Source organism: Toxoplasma gondii, chromosome V, assembly GCF_000006565.2.
Source record: "Toxoplasma gondii ME49 chromosome V, whole genome shotgun sequence".
Classification (NCBI taxonomy): domain Eukaryota; phylum Apicomplexa; class Conoidasida; order Eucoccidiorida; family Sarcocystidae; genus Toxoplasma; species Toxoplasma gondii.
The window spans coordinates 456453-477103 of NC_031472.1; the positions used below are offsets into that span (position 1 = coordinate 456453).

A 20651-nucleotide genomic window follows, 5' to 3' on the forward strand; every position below is an offset into this window, starting at 1 on the left:
AAGGTTCATACCAGTCTGTTCTGGCACAGCGTGTGGCTCCTTGGGTGCGTTATAGATGGTTTCACGGGTCTACGGAAAGCACCCTAGCACCAGCTGGCGTCACAGCCTTCGTGCCTACTGTGGAGCGGATCCCTATCAGCAGATATGTCACTTTTTCGGAAATGCAGGCGACAACGCACTGCAGTGCCTCAACCGCTCAACGTCTGGCACAAAAACGTCGAGACGTGGGCAAGTTTGGTGCTTGCCGACTGCCGTCCCGCTTCGGCGGTGTTTTGCTTATCACACTTGTGCCTGTGGTTTGTAGCGCCGCCGTGTCTGCGGTTCTGCTAACAGATTTCGCGTATAGCTTCTTCTCTCCGCAGTGGTGGCTCTTGATATCGTATTTTGGAGTTCTACAAGAAGGCACGGCACTCGCCTTAACGAACAGCGATGTGACCGAGAGAAGGCGAACGCATGAGAGCGAGCCACCGAATATCGTCAATTTTCTGTGGCATAGTAATAGGTCCTGCGTTGTACAGTCTGTCCCTCCTATTTTTGTTGAAGCTTCACAGGCGACCCAAGATGGGGACAGCTCTATCAATGAAGTCACTTCTGCGGTTGACCTTACTTGGCCGCCTCACCTGCATACAAGCCTCCGTCAGACAGGCTTTTTATATGTGAACGCTCTTTCTGGATCTGCGCCTGTCGGAGCCCAAGAATTTGCATCTATTCCGGAAGCCGACGCCAATGTTTCATCTTGGCCGCGGAGGATACACTTTCAGTATTGGGCAGGCACACAGAGAGTAAGGGCCAGTTCTGATCAAAGGCCGTATCAACTCCTAATCGACGTTACGCGACAGCAGAAAACACCAGGAAACGCAGGAGACTTCGAAAGGTCTGTGGTAGCGAGTGATTCTCTTCTGTTCCCCAAAACGGGGGCTCCCGTGCGCCAACTGGGCAGTCTCGTTGACGAAGAAAGAACCCTTTCTGATTTGAATAATGGTCCAGCCATCGTCTGCGTCATTCTCATTGCAGTTGTTGGCGCTGTCTCTGTGACGGCGGGCACGGGAGGTAAGCTACTTGCGAATCTTACGGGCCACTCGAACTCTGGAAGACAGGTGAGCTTCTCTGTTTTCGTCTAAAGATCGTCAGTGCGCCATGTTTGTGCTATTGGCTGCACTGCTTTGCGTAGAAGGGGAACAACGAGGCAGGAGGGTCATGCATGTTCGTGCTTGTTGGATGGTGCGGCTCTCGTAATGGTCAAACCGTCAGAGGAAATCTCGGGCCAGTCCCGTGTCGGGAGAGGGGCGACACATTAAAGCGTGCGACATCTTTGTTCGGCGCCCCTGTGCCTCCTCAACAAATTGTCGGGTGTCCCTGACACGGAGGTCGATTAATGTGCAGTCGCGTACGAGAGCGACTGTGAATGAAAAACGATCGTGAAGGCACGGATCTTAGATCTACGGCTCATTTACGTGCATGTCGGCACAGTTGCTTCAGTATGCATGTGGACGGTACTGTAACATGCCACTGCAAAACGGGACGGTCACAAATCCATAGGGAGGGTGTAACAGCTAGAACATCGGTAAGGAAAAGGGATGGTAATTTCTTACAGCGTCATGTATATTTGAACTTAAGTTGGCGTATTGCCTTCGTGTCTGTATAAACACCTAGTAAACGGAAGGAGGAAAGATGTCATTGTACAGGATCTCGACAGACAGGTGTGTTGCCGTAGCTTCGATGATGCTGTCTATTTCATTTCGTCCATCTCTTTGCGACTTTTCGGTGCAGGTGGAGCGATATTTGTCCCGCTTATGCAGCTCCTCATGCGTTTTAATACTTTCGAGGCGACGGCAACAAGTCAGTGTTTGATGACCGGGAGTTCCCTTGCAGGTCTCATTCTCAACTTCATTCGCCGCAACCCCGTTGTGGATATGCCACTTATTGATATGGATATGGTAGGTGACAAAATCAGGTTTAGATCACGAGATCAAAACAAATGAAGTGGAGAGGAACTTGTCGATCTTTGTTTCCTCGTCGCACTTCACTAGTATGTCTCAGATAACCTTGCAGAACACAGTAAGGCGTGCGCTCCTGCAGTTTATAACCCGATACTCACAGTTTTGCCCAGTTCCTTGATCATGCTAATAGTACCAGCATTTGTGCTGTGTCCATATTTTACGTTGGTAGCACCATGGTCGAAACTGTTGTTGCGGGTTGAGTCTTCGTTTTCTTTTCCTTTAATTCACTTCGTTTCGATTTGTTGTTCTTCGTTGAATTGTTCTTGTCTTCTGCTGCAGGTCCTCCTGCTAGGTCCAATGCAGATGTGTGGCTCTTCGATTGGCGTTATCGTGAACCGTGTGCTGCCTGCTTGGTTGATTATTGTCCTCCTTGTTGTGTGTTTGTTATACGAAACCATTCGTCTTATGCGACGGCTTTGTGACCAGCCAAAGCGGGCAAGAAACGAGACACAGCTGACTGCAGCTGAACACACACAGCAAACACGCGGGCGATTGGGGATGGCTGTCCCCGTGGAGGATCAACAGTCAGCAGGCGAAATGGGGGTTACTACCAGGAAGGCAGCAGGAGACGAGGAAAAGAAGCAGGATGGGAACGAAACACAGAAAGAACAGAAGACCAGCGGGATAGGGGACGACGACGTATGCGGTATGCATATCGAGCTTATAGGCGGTTTGCCTCCGCCTTTGTGTGTGTCTCTCTGGATATGTGTCTATATATACCCTCACGGTCGCGTGAGGGGGACACTTGGCGGTGTTCTATAGGTGCAACTACAGCGTCAGGGTGTCATCGTTGAGACGCCGCGCGCGTTTCGATTGTTCCGACGGTATTACACTTTTGTTTGATTCCCTTGTAAGAGATCGGATGCCACTTGAAATACTGTAGAACGGATGAGCCGCTAGCCATATCAACCCTTGCTGAAGGGCAACGTATCAAAAGAAGGACGCCCGTACGAGTATAGCTATGCATGAACATGTAGAACGTTTTGCTCACACTAGCTTGTGAAGGAACAACGGCGCGCGTGTTTGTGGACATCTGTGCTTCTAGTAAAGATCCTGGAGCTTGTGTCCAAATTTCCTCGGCATCCTCTTCTGCTATTTGCGTACGATACCAGAGAATCAGGAGGTTCTGGTATCATCAGAAGATGAACATGTTATTCACAAGGAGGAAAGAGATACACAAGCAGCTGCATTAGACAGTGATGACCGCCGGCGCAGAAAAACAGAGTTCGAAACGATCAAGTATCTGTGGGAACGGCATGAGCTGACGGTAAGTTCTTTTCAGCGCGTGTGTCGTCGAAGCATTTTTGATCGATGCTGGCTGCCGGCTACTCGGTTCGCTGAAGAAATGTGTCTGCTCTCAGGTTAGCATCTTCAACATGAACCCATGGCGGCCTTGTTTCTGATAACCGTCCACCTGCTTTGATGAAGAAGTTTTTACGTTTGGCGCTTTTCCCAGTGTGATGTACTACACTGTACGTTTCTTCAACTTTTTCACCTCTTCCATATCAAAGCCACCTTTACGTTTTCAGGCGATAGGGCTCCTTTGGTGGCGGTTTTGTTTTGAGCTGCAGAAGTGGTCAATCCTGCTCACGATCTGGACCATCAACCTTACCATCACATTCATCAAGGGAGGCAAGCGTTCCACCGTCCACGTTGTAAGAGGGAACACAGCATGCTTCGATTCCTGTCTTACGCTAAACTGTGTTGCTCAGATTCGTTTCCTGGCAATTTGATGCTGTATTTTCTGGTTTCGGTTTTCTCGTTCATCGCCGTTGTCCATCCTGTTCCACCAAAAGGAAGCATACATTGCAACGTTACTGCCAGTTCCAGTGGGTTTCTCAAGCGTGATATATTTTTGTGACTTCTGTATTATGCACACACACGTAGGCATATCCGTTGACTACTTAAACGCTGCCGCTCTACAGCTGTGCACGAGTAATCATCCATACGATTTTCGTTTCTTCCTCGTTTTTTCACTGTGCAATAAGTCATTTTTTGTTTCGTCCAGCTCAGCTGTGTCCTGCTGGTGGGTATCATATTTCGTGCTTCGCGAACAAGAGCTATCAGAACCATCACTTGTAAGCTGATTGCTCACGTTGTCACATTCATCCTCTCACCCTTGAGTGTTCTCGCTATTGCGTCTGCAGCTTTTTCAGAGTGAGTCTCTTTTCCGCTTATTTGTCCTATCGTGCTACGGCTGTCTGCAGGAGGCCTTCTGCCACTAAAAACTGCATTAAATGAGGCTTAGGCGCTGCTTCCCGTGAGAAAGGGAAGTCCATCAGCTACATCAGTTCTTCGTCGTTATGTGTTTTCTTTTTGTTATATTCATTCGTCTCCTGTATCTCCTCAGGTCCCCTTCTGCTCAGTGTCTTACTGGATAATATACGTGGTTGGCTGTCTCTTCCTAGCAACAGCATCGCTTCTATGGGGTTACAAGCTCCTCAAACGGCACAAAAAGAGACTCCGTCTCCACCAGCTGTGCTACTCCTCAATCGAGTTTACCCCAGACAACGTGCAATTTCTTCTTGCCCAGGCTTTCTTCGCTGGCATGCTAGGTATGAGAGCAAGCGATACAGAAGGAAACGAAGGTTTTTGCTCCTCAGAAAAAATTATTGTTTTTCACTTGTATTCAACTGAATCGCTTTCTTTCCCAGTGCCGTTCGTGTCTGCTCACAACTTTGATGGTAGCATGTTTTCAGTCACTCTTCTCGTATCTTTCTTGTTGTTGCCGCCTTCTTAGAGAGTCAGCTCGCGCAGCAAATGCTTTCATTTTTTGGTCTGACTAGTCCTTCACTTTGTTGACAAGATGGTCTTTCTTTCCTCGATCGCATGTTTGTTGTCGCTGTCGTGCGCTTCTGCGTCACTCGCCTGTTTCACTCGTTGATTTGTTGTATTGTCTCTCCCGCTGCTCCGCGGCAACAGGCGCTATTGTGGGGATAGGCGGAGGTCTAATTCTTGGTCCAGCGCTTCTCCTGAAAGGCGTCGTTCCTTCCGTGTCGTCGTCACTGACGTCATGCCTTGTGTTGCTTTCTGCTTCGACGGCTGGGACGATCAATCTGACAAGCAGAATGGCACCTCCGAGCATCAGCGGTGTTCTTTTCCTCGTCCTCTTCTTCACCACCCTTGTCGGCAAATCTCTTCTCGATCGGTTGGTGGGTTCCAAACATTTTCCAATGACGGAATGCAGCCAGATGTCCCTGTATATGTGTCCCAAGTACAAACGGCCTCACATCAGTGCATAGCTAGTATAATTTATTAAATAGATTCCGTATAACAACAAAACACGCAGAAGACATGTTCATCACCCGCAGAGTTTACATGGTTCGGCATTTCACAAATGGCACTGCGGTTGTCCGGCTGGTTTGCTCGTGAGTAGAAAAGCTGGAGGTACAGGAGAGATACAGGCCGCTCATATAGGGACACTCGTGGGGTGAATTCGCCTTCCTTCTAGTCCATAACTGATGCATTTCCTTCTAAAAGAACCCTTATGTGTGCAGATTAGGAAGCATAAACTTGAACGCTTGCTGGTTGTCCTCATGGCCAGTATCATGTGTTGCTCCATAGGGTGCTCGATAGGTAAGCGGTGATAGAACGTTACAGTGCCACAACGTTGTGTTGATCGTCATTGACAGTTCTTGCGCCGGCTCTGTTTTTACCGTTTCTTCTTGTCAGAGTCCTTTTCTCTCCACTCATAGTTGAAACAGCAGCTCCTAGGTGGCTGTCTCTCGTTGTGTGCATGTGCGTGCATTTCCAGTCGCCGTGTCTCTCCCCATTTCGTATCGTTTCGTAACGACTGACTCTGCGCCCCGAATGCGACACCATGTCTGTGCTTCGTTGCCATAACTCACCCTTTTCGTTTGCGCGTGCGCGTCTGTGCTCGCTGTAAGTACGAGAAATAACAGTAATCCATACATTCCACCTAGAACACACCCGATGTGGAGTAAAGTTAATTTCGTAAGATGAGGAAATCCAACACGTTTGGCTGTCTTAAAATCCCATCATGTGGATCGGGGATAGGCATATCGAAACACCGCTAGACGAGCGACACTCAGGACAAAAACAACACAGAGAACTCGGCACTACCGGCGTAGTCCTCTACGTTCATGCGCGCAGTTGCAGGCACAGTTGACGGGATCAAGGGCCCGAAGTCGCGACAGGAATTCAAGCTACCTTGCGATCGATAACAACGGGAGGAAGGTCGAACGCGAGGGAAAGGACAAGGAGAGCAACAGAATGCTACCAAGCAGCAGCACAGTGACAGCAAAGACCGACAGAGTCGACGAGTTTGCCGGTAGACGCAAGCGGGCCAGTAACTGCGAGAACTCAGAAGGCAATTCAAGTGGAAGCACGTCACTCCCTCCAGCAACTGAAGGTCGTGAATTAGGGACCTGTCTGTTTTCATTTGGGTTACGAATCTTTCGTGAAACAGACACAAGCGTTACGCGAGAGCGGTACTGAGTAGGCTGCTACCACGGTCAGAAGGTTTGCTGTCTGTTAATCGTCTTCTGTTACCCTTCTTAATGAAGAGGAATGTGGAGTTTGCTGAGAGGCCGGTCCAACGCGTGAAAACAAGAGGTGGTTTACAGTAAAAACGCCGTGCATACCCATACCGGAAAGCTGTGTGTCAGTGAACCGCATGCATTTTCTCTTACCAAACCCGTGTCAGCTAACCAACCGAGAGGAAGACAAAACGTAGAAGCGGGCGTACGTACGTACATACACATATATTTATTTCCAAAAAGAACATCCAGAAATTAAGAAAATCACTTGTTTACTGTCGAAGCTGCTGTCACTCTCGTCTTGTGGCGAGGCGGGAGCTTCGTCTGCGGAGACGTTTAAATCGCTTTTCTATTGTCCTACACAGGTATGTTGTCACCGAGACGGCATTTCCACGTTAGGCTTTGTACACAAAGGCGCTTGTGTACGTACCAAAAAAGTCTGTCGTTGTGACCCAGATACCTTGATGAAATTAGCTGTTTCAGAGAAGAAGCGACCAGCTTCACACCACACGCATGTACGCTGTGCCCCTCTCCACCCGACCTCGCCTTTGCATGTCATGCATGCAGGCACGCGTATGCACAAACGGAAGAGGGTGACATGTAGACCCTTTGGTATGGATTTGTACACTATGTCTATGAGTCACTATCCGAAAGCACATCGCTGCCAAGCTCGTCGTAGTGCACGTAGTGCCGCAGCTGGTCTAGGAGCATCCCTGGAACACCTGAGGAACAGTCGTGCGAAACGCCGCCGAAACATAGTTATAGGAAGGATAGAAAAGAGAAAATGCTGCGCACAGTGGAACCGAGAGATACAAAACTGCAAGTTGACAATGGAATCGCATGCGGTTGAACGCCCGGGGAAGGCGAGACAATCAGGTTAGGGTCTCTTCTCTGGCATGCAATCTAGTGCGCATATTCACTTCTATGGCGACACAGGTTACCGGCACTTGCCCGTTGTCTCCTTTCGTTGTTGATTTCGTGAGCTTGAAGTCTATCTCTGAATCTTCTGTTTCCTTCCCACGAACCCCTCTGTCATTTTGGGATTTCACTCCCTCAGGCGGCCGCCAAAAGTCTACTCTCACTCCGTCTTTCTGAAACGAAAGCGTACCTCTGCTACTTTCTGTCGACTCAACCCCTTCGCTTCGTTCGCGCGCTCTCCCTCTTCTTCTGTCCCGCCCGCGTCGAAAGCGCGAGCCGGACGACGCAGTAGCATTCCCCCGATCGTCTTCTTCCTCTTCGCTTCCGTCTCTGGGCCTCTCAACTCCCCGCTGGGCATCTCCACGTCGCCTCTCAGGGGACGCAGAAGGCGACCGAGGACTCCGACGAGAGCCTAACATGTCTCTGTCTCTCTCCGTTCTTCCTCGCTCCCCGGAAGTGGGGGGCGCAGGCACGGAGGGTCGAGCGCTGGAGGACGAGGGGGAAGACAGCGAAGGCGTAGACGAGGGAAGCAGTGCATGCGCCCGTTTGAACGGAAACGTCACAAAGGCTGAGAAATTTGACCGACAAATCGGGCACCGTTCCTGGTGCAGCGAACGGAGACAGTCAAAGCAGAGCGAGCAGTGCCTGCGAACAGAGACGACAGGACGTCTCAGAAACAAGTGACCACGCCGTGGTGAAGCAATTTCCGGTCCAAGCACAGAGAGGACACCACAGAGGTAGGAAAAGGCGAAAGGCATAGAATGACAGAAGAAGGAAAACAAATTCAACGATATCCCCACTGGTAACATTACCGAGCGATTCTCGAACTCTCATGACCGCCTCCGGGCAGCGTAGCTCCTCCCGTGGGTCGAATGGACTTGAGAAACAGAAACAGTGATGTACCTTACTCCAGATGATGGCGGCGACCCTTCAACTTTGCCTACTTTTGTCTCACCTGCAGGGGTACAGCATCACGTCTTTCGCGTTCGTCATACAAACCAAGCATTCTGTCTCTCCGCCAATCGTATCTCCTTCTTCAAGTCCATACACGTCTAGGCGCTCTTGCGCTCTCATGAGGCCGCCGCCCAGAACGACCTCCTTTGCCAACTCAAGGCCGAGAGAGGATGAGTTCTGCGGACTTCTACGGAGGATGAGAACGTGTGTAGAAGCCTAAGAACGAGAAGCACGAAAAACAGCAACATTCATCACTACACATAACAAAGTCCGTGTCGTATAGTTTTCACAGATTTGCGTCAATCTTTCCCTTAAGCTACGTACATCCGCGTCCACGAAAACGCAGGCGCCTCTCCACCTACCGACCTACGTGTGTAATACGCATGTGAACCATGACGCTACTAGATCTGGAGCAGAGGAAGGCTACGTCACGATCCTTCATTACACGATCAGGTTTTTGTGTTTTCAGCACTACCACGTAAAAACGCTTGTCGCATCGTTCGCCCTCCTCACCTCGGATACGGACACAGCGCCGAGATGGCCCACCTCGCTCATGCGCTGATGCTGCAAAAACAGACGACACCCCAGAACGCCGTCTCTTTATTTCTCCCTCACTCCACACGCACAACACAGGCACGAGTCACCAGAAGGATTAAGAAGGCGCACTTTGTACTTGTGATTTGAACTACGAGTGTTGACAGCGCCATCGTAGCGTCTCTTCCCCGAACAGGCGACATCACGGGAAGACGCATGCAGAAGCAAAGCCGTATATATGAACACCCAAGGCTTCCACACAAGCTGTACATGTGCCTTAATATTCGCTTGGGAACCAACAAACGCTTACTGAATGCGAGAGAAGAGAAGCAACGACAATCAATGGAAGCTCGGCTCTGTCTTCAACGCTTGGTGCGTCGGCGGTCTCCACTGGCGCAAAGCTGCCCAGCGTTGCCTTCTGCAGAATTCATGGAGCCCCAAATGCACAGACAGAGAAAAATACAGAACTTGACTTGGTGGTGTGCCGACAGGGTTCGGGAAAAAGACAAAGCGGCGAAACGAAAATCCGGAAAGCAAACATATTCAAGATATCTAAGCCGGCAGTCCAACTCGTTTTTCCATTCTCATTTCGACTGATGCAGATACGGTGCCTTCTCTCCCTTGACGTGACCAGAGATGCGGAAAAGCCTGACCTCAAAACGTCTGGAGGCGACTGAGACACAGAATGAGCTTCCTTTACGCAGATTGTCGTCTCGTGGTTTTGTTCAGTTGGTGAGCAGACTGAAGCGGCAAAACAGCAAACCCCCACTATCGTCCGGCACAGTTCACGTTGCGAAATATGTTTCCCTTCCGTGTCCTCTTGAAAACGCTCCCATGCTTTCCTCACATCTGGTTTTGTGGTATCCTTGCCCGCCTTCTTCCGCTTTTTAAGAGGCCACTCACCGGATCCAAAGGAGAAATCCGCACGCGCTGATTCATACCAGCTTCTATTCTGCAACAGAGATAAAAAACTGCGCCCGCTCGACACGCATGGAAAGAGAGGAACGAAAGCCATCAGAGAATAACAAACTATCACTCTAACGAGGACTGAGTCGTCTCTCAGAACCTGAAGTACACTTGTCGCGGATTTGCGTGGACGAAAAACAAGAAGAAAGGAAGCCGCGAAGAGACAGAGGCGCATAGCTCGACAGAGCCTGGATGCTCGACAGCAACAGCCACTAAGTTCCTCGACAAGGGAAAAACGAAGAAAGAACGAACAGGGAAGGACGCTTGAAGGGATATAACTATAAGATGCATGCATATATGACTCGTACATTCACACACAAGTTTACGTATATGTATGTATATATATATATATATAAACAAATATAATGCAGTACATAAATATGTATATAGTTACATGGATCAGAAACACTTTTGGCAGATGGGTTCAAGGTAACGGATTTCTTCCCGCTCACCTGACTTCAGCAGATCGCAGGCGATATTCGGAAGATGTAAGGAGAGGCGGGGAAGAGAGAGGAGCTCCAGTGCTTCCACCCTGCTCTGACAATGACAGTCTCTCGCCCTCCCTCTCCCTGTCCGGCCCCGATGACGCCTGCCCTGAATCACACCGAAAAAAAGAAAGGAATCCGAATAAAAAGTGAAGCAGCGGATCTAGCGCCATACAAACCACACGAATCAGCAGCCAGACAAAGGGAAAGCATTCTCTCGCCTAAGCAACAGAACGCCTGCGGACACGGAGCGGCTTGAGCACCGCATGCGTCGCAGGACAACCGCACACTCGAACGAAGCTTAGATTCGCAAATCTGAAAAAACTGCACGTTACTTCTTTGGACTTGCGTGACCCCGAAAGGGTATCTCGAACGTGGTGCCTCTGGAGTCTTCTGTCCTCGCCTTCGTCGGTGTCTCTGGGCTGCACTTACCTTCTCTCCCTTCTAACTCGAGAAGAGAACGCGAGGCATCGGGGTGGACGGCAGAACGTCGTGTGGGCCGAGAGGAAGCAAGACGGCGCACGCCGAAGATTCTCCGAAGAGAGCGCGGAAGGTGGAGAGGCCCGTCGAGACTTCCCAGGCAAATGCTCACTTCGTCTGCCTTTTTGGTGAGCTGAGAAGGCGGGAAAAAGCACGAAGGAGAAACAGCGGCAAGCCGACCTCCAGCGCACAGCGAACGCCCAGAGCCCGCATGTGAAGCGCATCAGAGACGAGCAGAAGGAGGGCAACCCTAAGGCCCGAGGAAATACACGAGATCTGTTGAATCGTGTGAGATCGCAAAAGGCCCCAGTGAGCAATCACAGCCATTTCTCTCTGTTCCTCCGATTCCACTTTGCCCTCTCCGGTCTCTCCTGCGTTCGTCGTGTTTTTTCATTCGTACGTTTTTGTCCTGTTTCCTTTCGTGGACTCCAACGAGACGTGCACCGCCTGCCCCTATACACAGTGCCGTACCGCATCACTGTCCTCTTCTCTGGCATCCTTCTGTCCTAACTGTTCTCTGTTCTTCACCTTCCTCTTCGTTCTCTCGTTATACTCATCTCCCTCGCTTCCCGTTTTTTCGTCTCAAGTTCCCCTCACCCTTCTCCGTGGCATCGCCGCCTCCCTTCTTCGTCCTCTCTCCCTTGTGCCTCTGACCTCGCCTTGACTTCGCCTTGTTCGTTCCACGATCTCTCTCCCTCCTCGCCCTCCTGTGGCTCACACCGACTCTTCTGTTGGCACCCTCTCCTTTCTCTTTCTCGTTAAAGTCCTCTGTCACTCACCGCTTTCTGCAGCGCACGTGCATCAACTCCCCAGTAAACGATGACCGTCGCTGCGTCGCATGCATCGACGACCAATTCGACGTCTCCCCGGCCCCCCGGCCCGACAGCCAGAGCCACTGCCGTCCCTTTCTGCTCTTCGCTCGTTCCTCGTGCATCCCCGCCGCTTGTGGCGAGTCTGAATCTGCTGTCGGTCTGCCGGTCCTCGCCGTGAGAAGGCAGGAAAGAAAACGAAGGAGAGGCATGCGACGAAGCAGAAGAAGAAAGAGGAACCGAAGAGCCAGACGGAGACGAGGTGCAGGGAAGAAAGAGAACAGACTTCGTTTGAGCAGCTACGCGAACCCGGAGAATGGCGAGAGGCGAGGCGGGATTGTAATTCCGGACAAGCTTCTCAAAGTGGATGCGAAAGAGACGCTGCAGGTCCTCCGAATATCCTGCGAGCCCACGAAGATGCAGAGGGTGCTGCGCCAAAACAAAAAACGCATGCGACAAACCGAGTAGCACCCCGCGTTTTCGTCCTTCATCATGCACTGACAAACCACGCGGAGTCTGGCCGTGGCGACGATGAGGCCTGGCAACGCCGGTGAACGCTTTTTTGGGGAGAACCGATAAGAAAGAGAAGACGAAAGAGACGCTGATCATCTCGACGCTCACAGAGCAGGCTGCTTTTGGAACTGTGCCACGGCGCTAAAACATCAGCGTGTGGAGGGAAGACCCGGAGAGAAAAAGACAGATCACTTGCGTCCGGGAGCGTTTGAAACAGAAAAGAGACGGCTCTCCCGGTAGCCCACGCAGTGTCACTGCCAGACACGAGTCGCGAAACAACTGAAGCGAGACTTTCCGGATCCAAGACCTTTATATGTGCTGCTCATGACCGCTTCGCTCGGGAGCTACAATTCCCGATGCACACGGAAGTGCATTTGCAAACTCGAGTTCCAATTCTAGGAGAGTGTCAGAACCTCGGTGCTTGGTAGTTCTGTTGCAGATATGCACGAGGTGCTTGGTCGCTCAACAGGCGAAGTTACGCTATGGATAACAGTGGCAACAGGACCTACCGGTCCTCCCCCAACGAAACTTCAACATGAAAAGACTTTACAACGGTGTTGACACAGGATTTAGCTAGCGAGCGATGGTGGACCGTCCCGGGGAAAACACGTACGGTCGGTTCCGCATGTCGAGAGTCCGTCTGTTCTTTTTGAGAATTGGGCCATCATCTTTCATTTAAAACTGTGTAAGGAAGCACAAAAAGCACAGAACTACTCCGCGCAGGCGCACAAAACCGTCAGGATGTGCCACCGGATGCGGAACAGAGAAAAGGGGAGAAAAAGAGACGACGAAGACACATGCTTTGGCCCTTTTGAGAGCTTCAGGGAGCATACCTGTTGAACGGCGAACTGGCGTCGAACTTTGTCCGCTTTGACAAGCCGTCTAAGGAGATGGATCAGCCAAAGAAGAAGCAGGATGCCGGCAAGGACGCAGAGAGTGTTGTGCAAGCCTGGTGAGATTTCCGAGGCCGCTAGCAGAGAGCGATGCGACACAACAGGCGCCCTGACGCTGTCGTGCCATATCGGTTCTCTTCGCTTCCCTTCGTCGACCAAAGAGAAAGAAGAAAGTAGTGAGGCTGAGAAAGCCGCGTCTGCCATCTTGGAGACCACACGCGACGGAAGAAGACGGAGTGGACCTGTACTTATTTCCTGTTCTTTCCAGCAATTATCGTTTTCCCTGAATCTCATGCAGTTCCCTTCTCCAACGACGCCTTTTTCTTCTCCTTCTTCCTTTCTGCCATCCGCCCAACCTCTCTCGCCGCCCCTCCTACTTCTTCCTCTGCCCTGACGTGTGACTTCCTCCTTGATTTGTCTGTTGGAAGCAAGGACCGAAGCGGGAGAGACGAAAAGGAGATCCACAACTTTACGAGACAGGAAAGGAAATCGAAAACAGAGGGGAAATGTCTTTTTCTTTCGGCTTTTTAGTCAACTTCCGCACGCGTCCAACCGGACAAAGAGAGACGATGAAAACCGGCGACGAGGAAGAGGCACGACCGGACTCAAGACGGCGCAGGAGGCAGCCATATGCAGAGATAAGCGTTTTTTCTCAAGAGTGCATGAAAAACGGTGGAAAGCTGGAGAAAAGGAGACGAGCAAGTAAACTTAACTCTGCAGCAGCCAACGAAGTCGTGTCTCGCCGGATTCCCTTCTCGCCGTTGCTTGGGAGACGGCCTGCTGACCGCAGGAGAGAAGGGAAGAAGTCTTCCTCCTCAGAAATTCATTTTGATTTTCATCAACCGCTAGAGAGAGAAAATTCAACAGTTTCCCGTCTACAGGCTCTGGACCATTCCCGATCTCTATGCTCTTCGCCCAGCGACGATTTTTTTTCGCGCATGCAGAGGGCCAGAGGTACAGCTTCGCGACGGGACAGGGCAATTGATCTTTTTCGGAAACGAAGGTGATTTCAACCATATTTCAAACGCGAAAGGGAGAAACTGAAATGCATCTCGGTTTCTTCCCGGTATCTCTTTTGAACCATAATCCCTTTCTGGAAGAAAACATTCCTCCAGGAAAAGCTGAGTGTGCTGGCTTGCAAGCTGACTGACGATGAATTTGCCTATCTTTGTGATGAGTGATTTTTGTTCTCTTCATATCGCCGTTTTGAAGAGCTGCAGAGGAGGTAGAGCTGAGATCTTGGTTTAGGCGATCCACACGATGTCTCAGCCACCGCGTAGAGAGCACATTGGAAGCTGGCGGCCGGAACATGAGTTCAGGTGCAGCGTTCATAGACTGGGGAGAAGCTTTTGCCCGTTTTGTTAGGTTTCTGCAGCGCTTGAACCCGGTCATTTCCACCTCTGAAGAAAATGCGAGATTGATATACTGTAGATACAGATGCAAATAGACAGAAGCTAACTCAAAAAGATGTAATGCTATCAAAGTGTAGCAGGCCCTAGGTTGTTCTCTTTCCTATATCCCAAGTTCTCCTAAGATCAGTCAGAAACGTTTCTATGGGGCTGTGCACGAACTATAAACGCTAAAAGATTTTCAAAGGCGAGGAGGCTGCGGGAGCTACGTAGACGCCCGAGAGAAAATTTTCATTCACAGGCTTCTGGTCGCTGTGCAGGCAATTTGAATCACAGCGGGGCCTCTGCTTCAGATGCGAGGGCACAGGCTCTGAGGAAGAGAACCTAGGCTCCGCCGCAAAACCGAAAAAGTTTATCGAAAACGAGAATGACAATGAGGACCTTAGGGGACCCCCACGATGGTATTTCATCTCTCTCAGGTGAAAGGAGTGGGGAAGGCGGCGAATTAAACCGCGAGGATGTTACTCGAACTCCCGCCCTTCCTTCATCAAAACGGAAAGAAGGCAGGAACACGAACAAGAGTGTCAACTGCAAAAAGCGAACGATTTTGTCCTCTAGCATTTCTGTTTCAACATCGACTTCTACCACGGGACGACGGAGGGGAGCCTCATTGTCGGGCCGTCCCAGTGGTGGGTCATCAGGTCATCCACTTTTGGCATCTGTCTCTTCCTCTTCGTTGCATGCTAAGGAGAAAGGAAGACAGTCAGGAAACCCGGCTCGAGTGCAGAAGCACAGCCTCTCTTCTTCTCACTCGCCTTCCCTCCCCGTTCAGTCCGCATCCTTGCGCCACACCTCCAGTGGCTCTTCAGAGTCTCCACGCGCCGTTTGTTCTCCTGTCTCCACCAAAACAAAGGAGGCGTCCTGTCTCCGTTCGTCGGCTTCATGTCCTGTCCTCCCTTTCCCCTTTCTCTTCTCTTCGCCCCTCCGTTCTCCTCTCTATGCTCCTCCCGCAGCTGCTCACCTGCGCCCCCCACCGGGTGCAGTGGAGTCACTTTCGAATCCGGGAGGCCCCGCTATTCGTCCGTACCCTTCAACGAGTTGCTCCCCTCGTTTGGCAGAGAGAGGCCCCTCGTTGTTTTCCCCATCTTGCCAGAAGATCTGTACGCCTCATCGCTGGAGTCTAGACACTCTAGACGTTAGCCAAAGACCGGGCGTGGTTGTTTTGCCGCCTCGCAGTTCTCTTCGACTTGAGAGAGCAGCGAGCACATCTTTCACTATCCCCGAACCGCCGCTTTATCGTCCAGGCTCGTCCATGTATAGGTTAGGTTTCACAAAAACTAAATTCGCTTTCCTACCTCGATACGGGTTCCCCAGCTTCCGGAGTCTCCCTCGTCTCCTCACTGTGCCTGCCCCGGCTTCTTCGGTGCTTTCCTCTGATTCGCCTGTCCTGCCCGTGAGTTCGCATCGCTCCTCCTCGGTTTCCCGCAGTTGTGAAGGACAGCCTGAGAGACAAATTTGCGAACAAGCAAAAGGCCTCTTGGCGGCGAAGAGCGGATTGGCACAAGGGGCAGGAGACAGGGGCGGGGAGAACGGAGACAGGGAGGGAGAGGAGAGAGGGCGTAAAGGAGTGGAGACGGACGGAGAGACGAGAGGGGGAATAGCCCAGAAAAACGAAGAAAAAGAGCGTGACACAGGAATCCAAGGGCGAAGCGAAGGAGCGAAGGGAGAACGTGTGGAAGAAGAAGGGAAGCGTTCTGGAGGACAAAGCCTCGCGGAGAAGCAAGGTCCAAGAAGAACGACGCGTGATTTAAACCTAAAAGACGAAAAAGGGTCTTCAAAATCCTCTTCGATGCCTGCTGGCCCTAGACAAAGAACAGAAGCAAGCTCCAGGTGGGCGACAGCTTCTTTTGGTCCCCCTCGTCTGAAAAAGGCGTCGTCTTTACCGGCCTTGCGCAATACTGGAGACGATAGGTTCCACCAAAGCAAAGAGGGTAGAGACGCTCAGAAGGCTGAAACACATTTAAAGGAGATACGGAACCTCGTCTCCGTGTTCTGCCGGCTGATGTGCTCTGTCTCTGCCGGCGAATATCCTCATAGTGCGTGGAGCATCGGGATGAATGAACGGAGGGGTCGAGAAAGAGAGGAAAGAGACAGAACAGAAGAGAAGGGGCAAGAAGGGAAAGCTATCAAAAAACGCGAGCAGGTCGGCTGCGCAGAAATAGAGGACAACTCATGGGTGAAAATAGAGGCAGACGAGGGCGGAAGCGGGGTGCGTGACAAAGAGAGACAAGGAAAGCCTGAGAGAAAGAGGGAACCTGAACAGGACGAAGAAGGAACAGGAAATGTCCAGGAAGACAAAGAGCGAACTTGGAGCAGCTTCCTTCGCTATCGTCAGAAAGACGCCACGGCATCATGTTATGAGGCGAGAGACAAATTCAACGCCGGCGCTTTCATAGATGAAGGCAAAAAGTCAATGTCACAGCACAGTCAGACAGCAGACGTGCGTCCTTCGTCCCGCATCGGTTGGGGCCGTGAAGAAGATGGCACGAAAAGAGAAAAAGACGAAGCAGAGAGAGACTCTCGGACAATCTCTCGGGTCCATCTACTACCTGAGCACGGAGCATGCCCACACAGGGGCATTCGAGAGAAGAAAAATCAAGTCTATGCCAATCTATATCGTTTTCCCTCTTCTTCCTTCCCTTCTGCTCGTTCTTCATGCCCCTCTGCCTCTCCCATGTCGCTATGGCCCTGTTCTTCTTCATGTCTGTCATCATGGTCGTCCCCGCAGCCCACGTGTCAATCACTGGCCGAACTCTGGAAGCTCCAGAAAGCGACTATTCGAGTCCTCAGAAGCAGAACGTCTTCTCAAGATGAGCGCGGCGCGAAACATCTACGGTCACATTCTATCGAGGAAACGGAGCAGAAGGGGAGGATAAACGTCAGAGATTCGGACGAGGAAAAGGTCGGTGTGTCGCATTCGGCCCCTTGGCAGAGTGAGAGAGACTTGGTCGGCTGTCTTAGAGGAGAACAGTCAAGGGAAACTCAAAGCGATATCTCAGGCTCTGCTCCCAAAGTGCTTCAGAGAGAGAAACGCCAGACAGAAAGAACGCGAGATGTGGGAGGACCGGTGCTGGAACAAGCTGGACGAAGGGCCAGTCTTTGCCAGACGAGCAAACATCGAATTTTGTCGCCTCAAAACAGGGACGCGGTGTACCACTTTGGAAACAGAAACGCCAACTTGTCACCTCCCAAGCCAGAAAGTGTCTCTGGCCCCCACGCGGTATGCAGTGTTTCTGATTCTTCAAAGTTTGGGGGAGAAATGAAGACAAAAACAACGACAGACCCGGAGGAGCGGCACTCTGTCTGCATTGATGAGTTTCCATACCCTAGATCTGAGTGCAATAGCGCGACACGGTATGTACAGGCATTTCGTTCGTTCAGCACACGTCTAAAGAGAAACAAATGTGCATCTGTGGGGAGCACTAGAAACGGCGAGGAACCGGAAACAAGAGAGAGAAGGCAGCCGTGTTTAGCAGTTCTGAGGAGAAACGAGAAAGAGCGAGAGGAGGAAGAGACACATATGGAAGTGAGGAGGGGGAGTAGACAAAAGGGCAATAAATTCGAGGGAGCGAAGCGCAACGAACCTGGTGAAAATGAACGAAGAAGCGTTTCTGAACTTTTGTGGGAAGAAGCACGGAAGAAGCATCGACAGAGTCTCGCTCTCGCGAGAGACAGGGTCGCTCAGCAGCGCGCGGAAAACGCACGACGAAGAAAAGAAATTGCGACATTGCTGAAAGGTTCGGAACTGCGGGAGGAAGAAAGAATAACAAAGGTGAAAGCGGCATTTGGAGACGGATTACGCGCGGCGACATCTGCAAGCATGGACGAAGAAAAGAAAACGGGGCAAAAGGGGACAGCAAAGGGAGACAGGGACCATCACGAGACAACGAAACAGCTGCAGGCGACACAGAACCACAGAAGCATGCTTGTAGCCAGAGAAAAGAAAAAACGAAACGAGAGTACGAAGGGGCCGACGCCAGCTCTGGTAGCGATAGCTACGGTCGTGGAAGCAATTCTAGTGAGTCTGAGGGGAGTGACAACAGCCACAAGAAGAGCAGAGAAGGTGACGAAGCAATAGACAAAGGGAAAGAAGACACTCGTTCCACTTCACCGCCAGAAAGAATGAACACAGAGTCGCCGGTATCAGAGACAGACAGCAGCTCGAGGTCGAGCAGTCCCGCCGTAAACGTGCGTCCTCGCGAAGGTAACAAAAGAGACTCATCTTCACATGGAGATGACAGTCTACGTGAATCAAACAGTGACACTGAAGCCGAACACGAACCCGAAGGCAATTGCACCGCGAATCGAGGAGATAAACTGCTAGGAAACAAGTTAGAGGCACAGCGTGTTTTTAAAGGAGAAAACAGTTCATCAAACAGCGATGCAGGACCGAGCACAGAAAAACTGGTGTCAACTCCCCTCGAACGCTTCGCTAACAAACGCTCTGCTGTTGGGAGACACGTCTTGTCAACCAGTAGCGATGACGAAGAGGAAGACGAAAGAAAACAAAGAGTCCCGAGGCAGAAAAGGAACGACAGTGACACTGCAGGACCTCCGAGCAGTTCCCCTGCCGCACGTCGAAGTCATCTCATCTTATCTCAGACAAGAAGAGATGACGGCAAGACGTCTTGGATGGGTGGGTGGAGAGGCAAAAGAAAAATAAACAAGAAAATGAGTGATTCATATAGCAGACGTAGCTCCAAAAGCGTTCATTTTGCCCCTTCACCTTCATCTAGGGTTGCCGACGACCAGACATTCTCAGGCAGCCGTGAAGGACGAGGGAAAAAGGAGAGAATAGAACACGAAAATATGAAAATGAATCGCTCTGCTTCCTCCCAACACCAGGACAATTCCAAAACTCGAAAGCAAAGTGACAGTGGTAGGCGCCGAAGAGAATCCTTTTCTTCGTCGTCTCCTTCGTCTGCCTCGTCATCCCCGTCCGATGCACCCTCGCAAGAAAGCTCCCTCTCGGGAGAAGCTGACAGTCAGAGTCTTTGACACGCTGAGAGAAAAGATGAAAGAAGCAGGATTCCTGCCACGTTTTCGTCCTCTTCGTCGGAAGGGGGGGAGACGCAGAAACTGTCGAGAGCGATAAGGAAGCAAACAAGAAGTCCTGCAGGTTCATGGTCTTCCTAGTGGGGTCCAGTTCCACTTCCCTCCAAAGCACCCCCTTTTCCCGATCTGTCCCTGTCAAGGAAAGAAACAACAAAAAGGGGGTGAACGTCGTGCTTCCCCATTGACGTCACCCTCATGGTTTTACGCTTCTATTTCCAGCGCTGCCTCTGCTGGAGCACCAGGGTGTAGAACGAAAGCCACCTCTATTCGCCCTTCCATTAACTTGGGGAATACAAGTGTCGACCAGTTCTCATCGTCTCCCGCTACAACTATTTTACCTTCTGCTTCGTCTCCACAGGAGTGTAACCAAAGTTACCCTCTTCGCCCTCTCCAGCAAATAGCAAAGGCTCTTCAGTGAAAACTATAGAACCATGGAAAACACGAATTCTGAAGATACAAGAGAATGCATCTGCAGGCACAGGAGGCAACCAGGCAATATAGTAAAGAACACGCACAAGGTGAATAAAAGAAAGTTTCTGTGACTCGAGAGTAGACAGGGGCACAACTTTGAGGTGAGTCTGTCGTCATGAGCAAACACCAGTGGACACCCTGCTCCCTCTTATGTGGTCTGAAGAAGAAAGGAAAGGTTTTCATGAATCAAACGGCTAGTGCCGTTCTTTTTGTTGCTAATTGACAAGAGCGAGAAACTAAGACAAAATTAGGCATAAATGAGAAGAACAAAGACAATTCCCAAGCACCACTGCGCACGAGGACGACCGCAGGCTACGGTTATAGCTGCAAATTTAACGTCCCTTTTTGTTGGTCGTCTCCCACTACAAGACCTTGTATGTATAGGAACACTCAACAGCGAATTGCATCTGCATGTATTTCCATCACGTCTCTAATCCTCTGCGTCACATCTCGGCAATTGACTGAGAAAAAGTCTGTACACATGCTCGGGTTACAGCGCGCAGCCGCCGCCACAAGCGGCTCAGCTTTCTCATCTGTTTTACGAGACAGTTTTGACCTTTAGCAGAAAATCAAATTCGACAACAGAGTTGCACCGTGATCTGTACGACCAAGCCTCTTCGCTGTTTCACCCTGAACAACATGCTTGCCTTCTGTTTGGACGTCCG

General features: G+C 50.9%; 4 protein-coding genes across 4 annotated transcripts; 3 read left to right on the top strand and 1 right to left on the bottom strand.

Moving 5' to 3' along the window:
- Positions 1-1793: 1793 nt before the first annotated feature.
- Positions 1794-5469, top strand: TGME49_220560 (hypothetical protein; the record flags this gene model as incomplete). The annotated part of the gene is made up of 6 exons (XM_018779893.1): positions 1794-1937; positions 2280-2646; positions 3113-3267; positions 3572-3655; positions 4351-4555; positions 4923-5469. 6 exons carry the CDS (start codon positions 1794-1796, stop codon positions 5240-5242), a joined length of 1275 nt encoding a protein of 424 aa, XP_018637845.1. The 3' UTR covers positions 5243-5469.
- Positions 5313-13545, bottom strand: TGME49_220570 (hypothetical protein). Its single transcript, XM_018779894.1, has 10 exons — positions 12992-13545; positions 11616-12074; positions 10789-10969; positions 10324-10465; positions 9809-9857; positions 9216-9323; positions 8885-8935; positions 8373-8587; positions 7608-8062; positions 5313-7221 (listed from the first exon to the last, which is right to left on the bottom strand). The coding sequence occupies exons 1-10, from the start codon at positions 13343-13345 to the stop codon at positions 7133-7135; spliced, it is 2103 nt and encodes a 700-aa protein (XP_018637846.1). The 5' UTR covers positions 13346-13545; the 3' UTR covers positions 5313-7132.
- A 12-nt stretch (positions 13546-13557) lies between these two features.
- Positions 13558-14058, top strand: TGME49_220580 (hypothetical protein; the record flags this gene model as incomplete). The annotated part of the gene is made up of 1 exon (XM_002371540.1): positions 13558-14058. One exon carries the CDS (start codon positions 13558-13560, stop codon positions 14056-14058), a length of 501 nt encoding a protein of 166 aa, XP_002371581.1.
- Positions 14059-14833: 775 nt separating this feature from the next.
- Positions 14834-18538, top strand: TGME49_220585 (hypothetical protein; the record flags this gene model as incomplete). Its single annotated transcript, XM_002371541.2, has 1 exon — positions 14834-18538. The coding sequence occupies one exon, from the start codon at positions 14834-14836 to the stop codon at positions 18536-18538; it is 3705 nt and encodes a 1234-aa protein (XP_002371582.2).
- Between the last annotated feature and the right edge of the window lie 2113 nt (positions 18539-20651).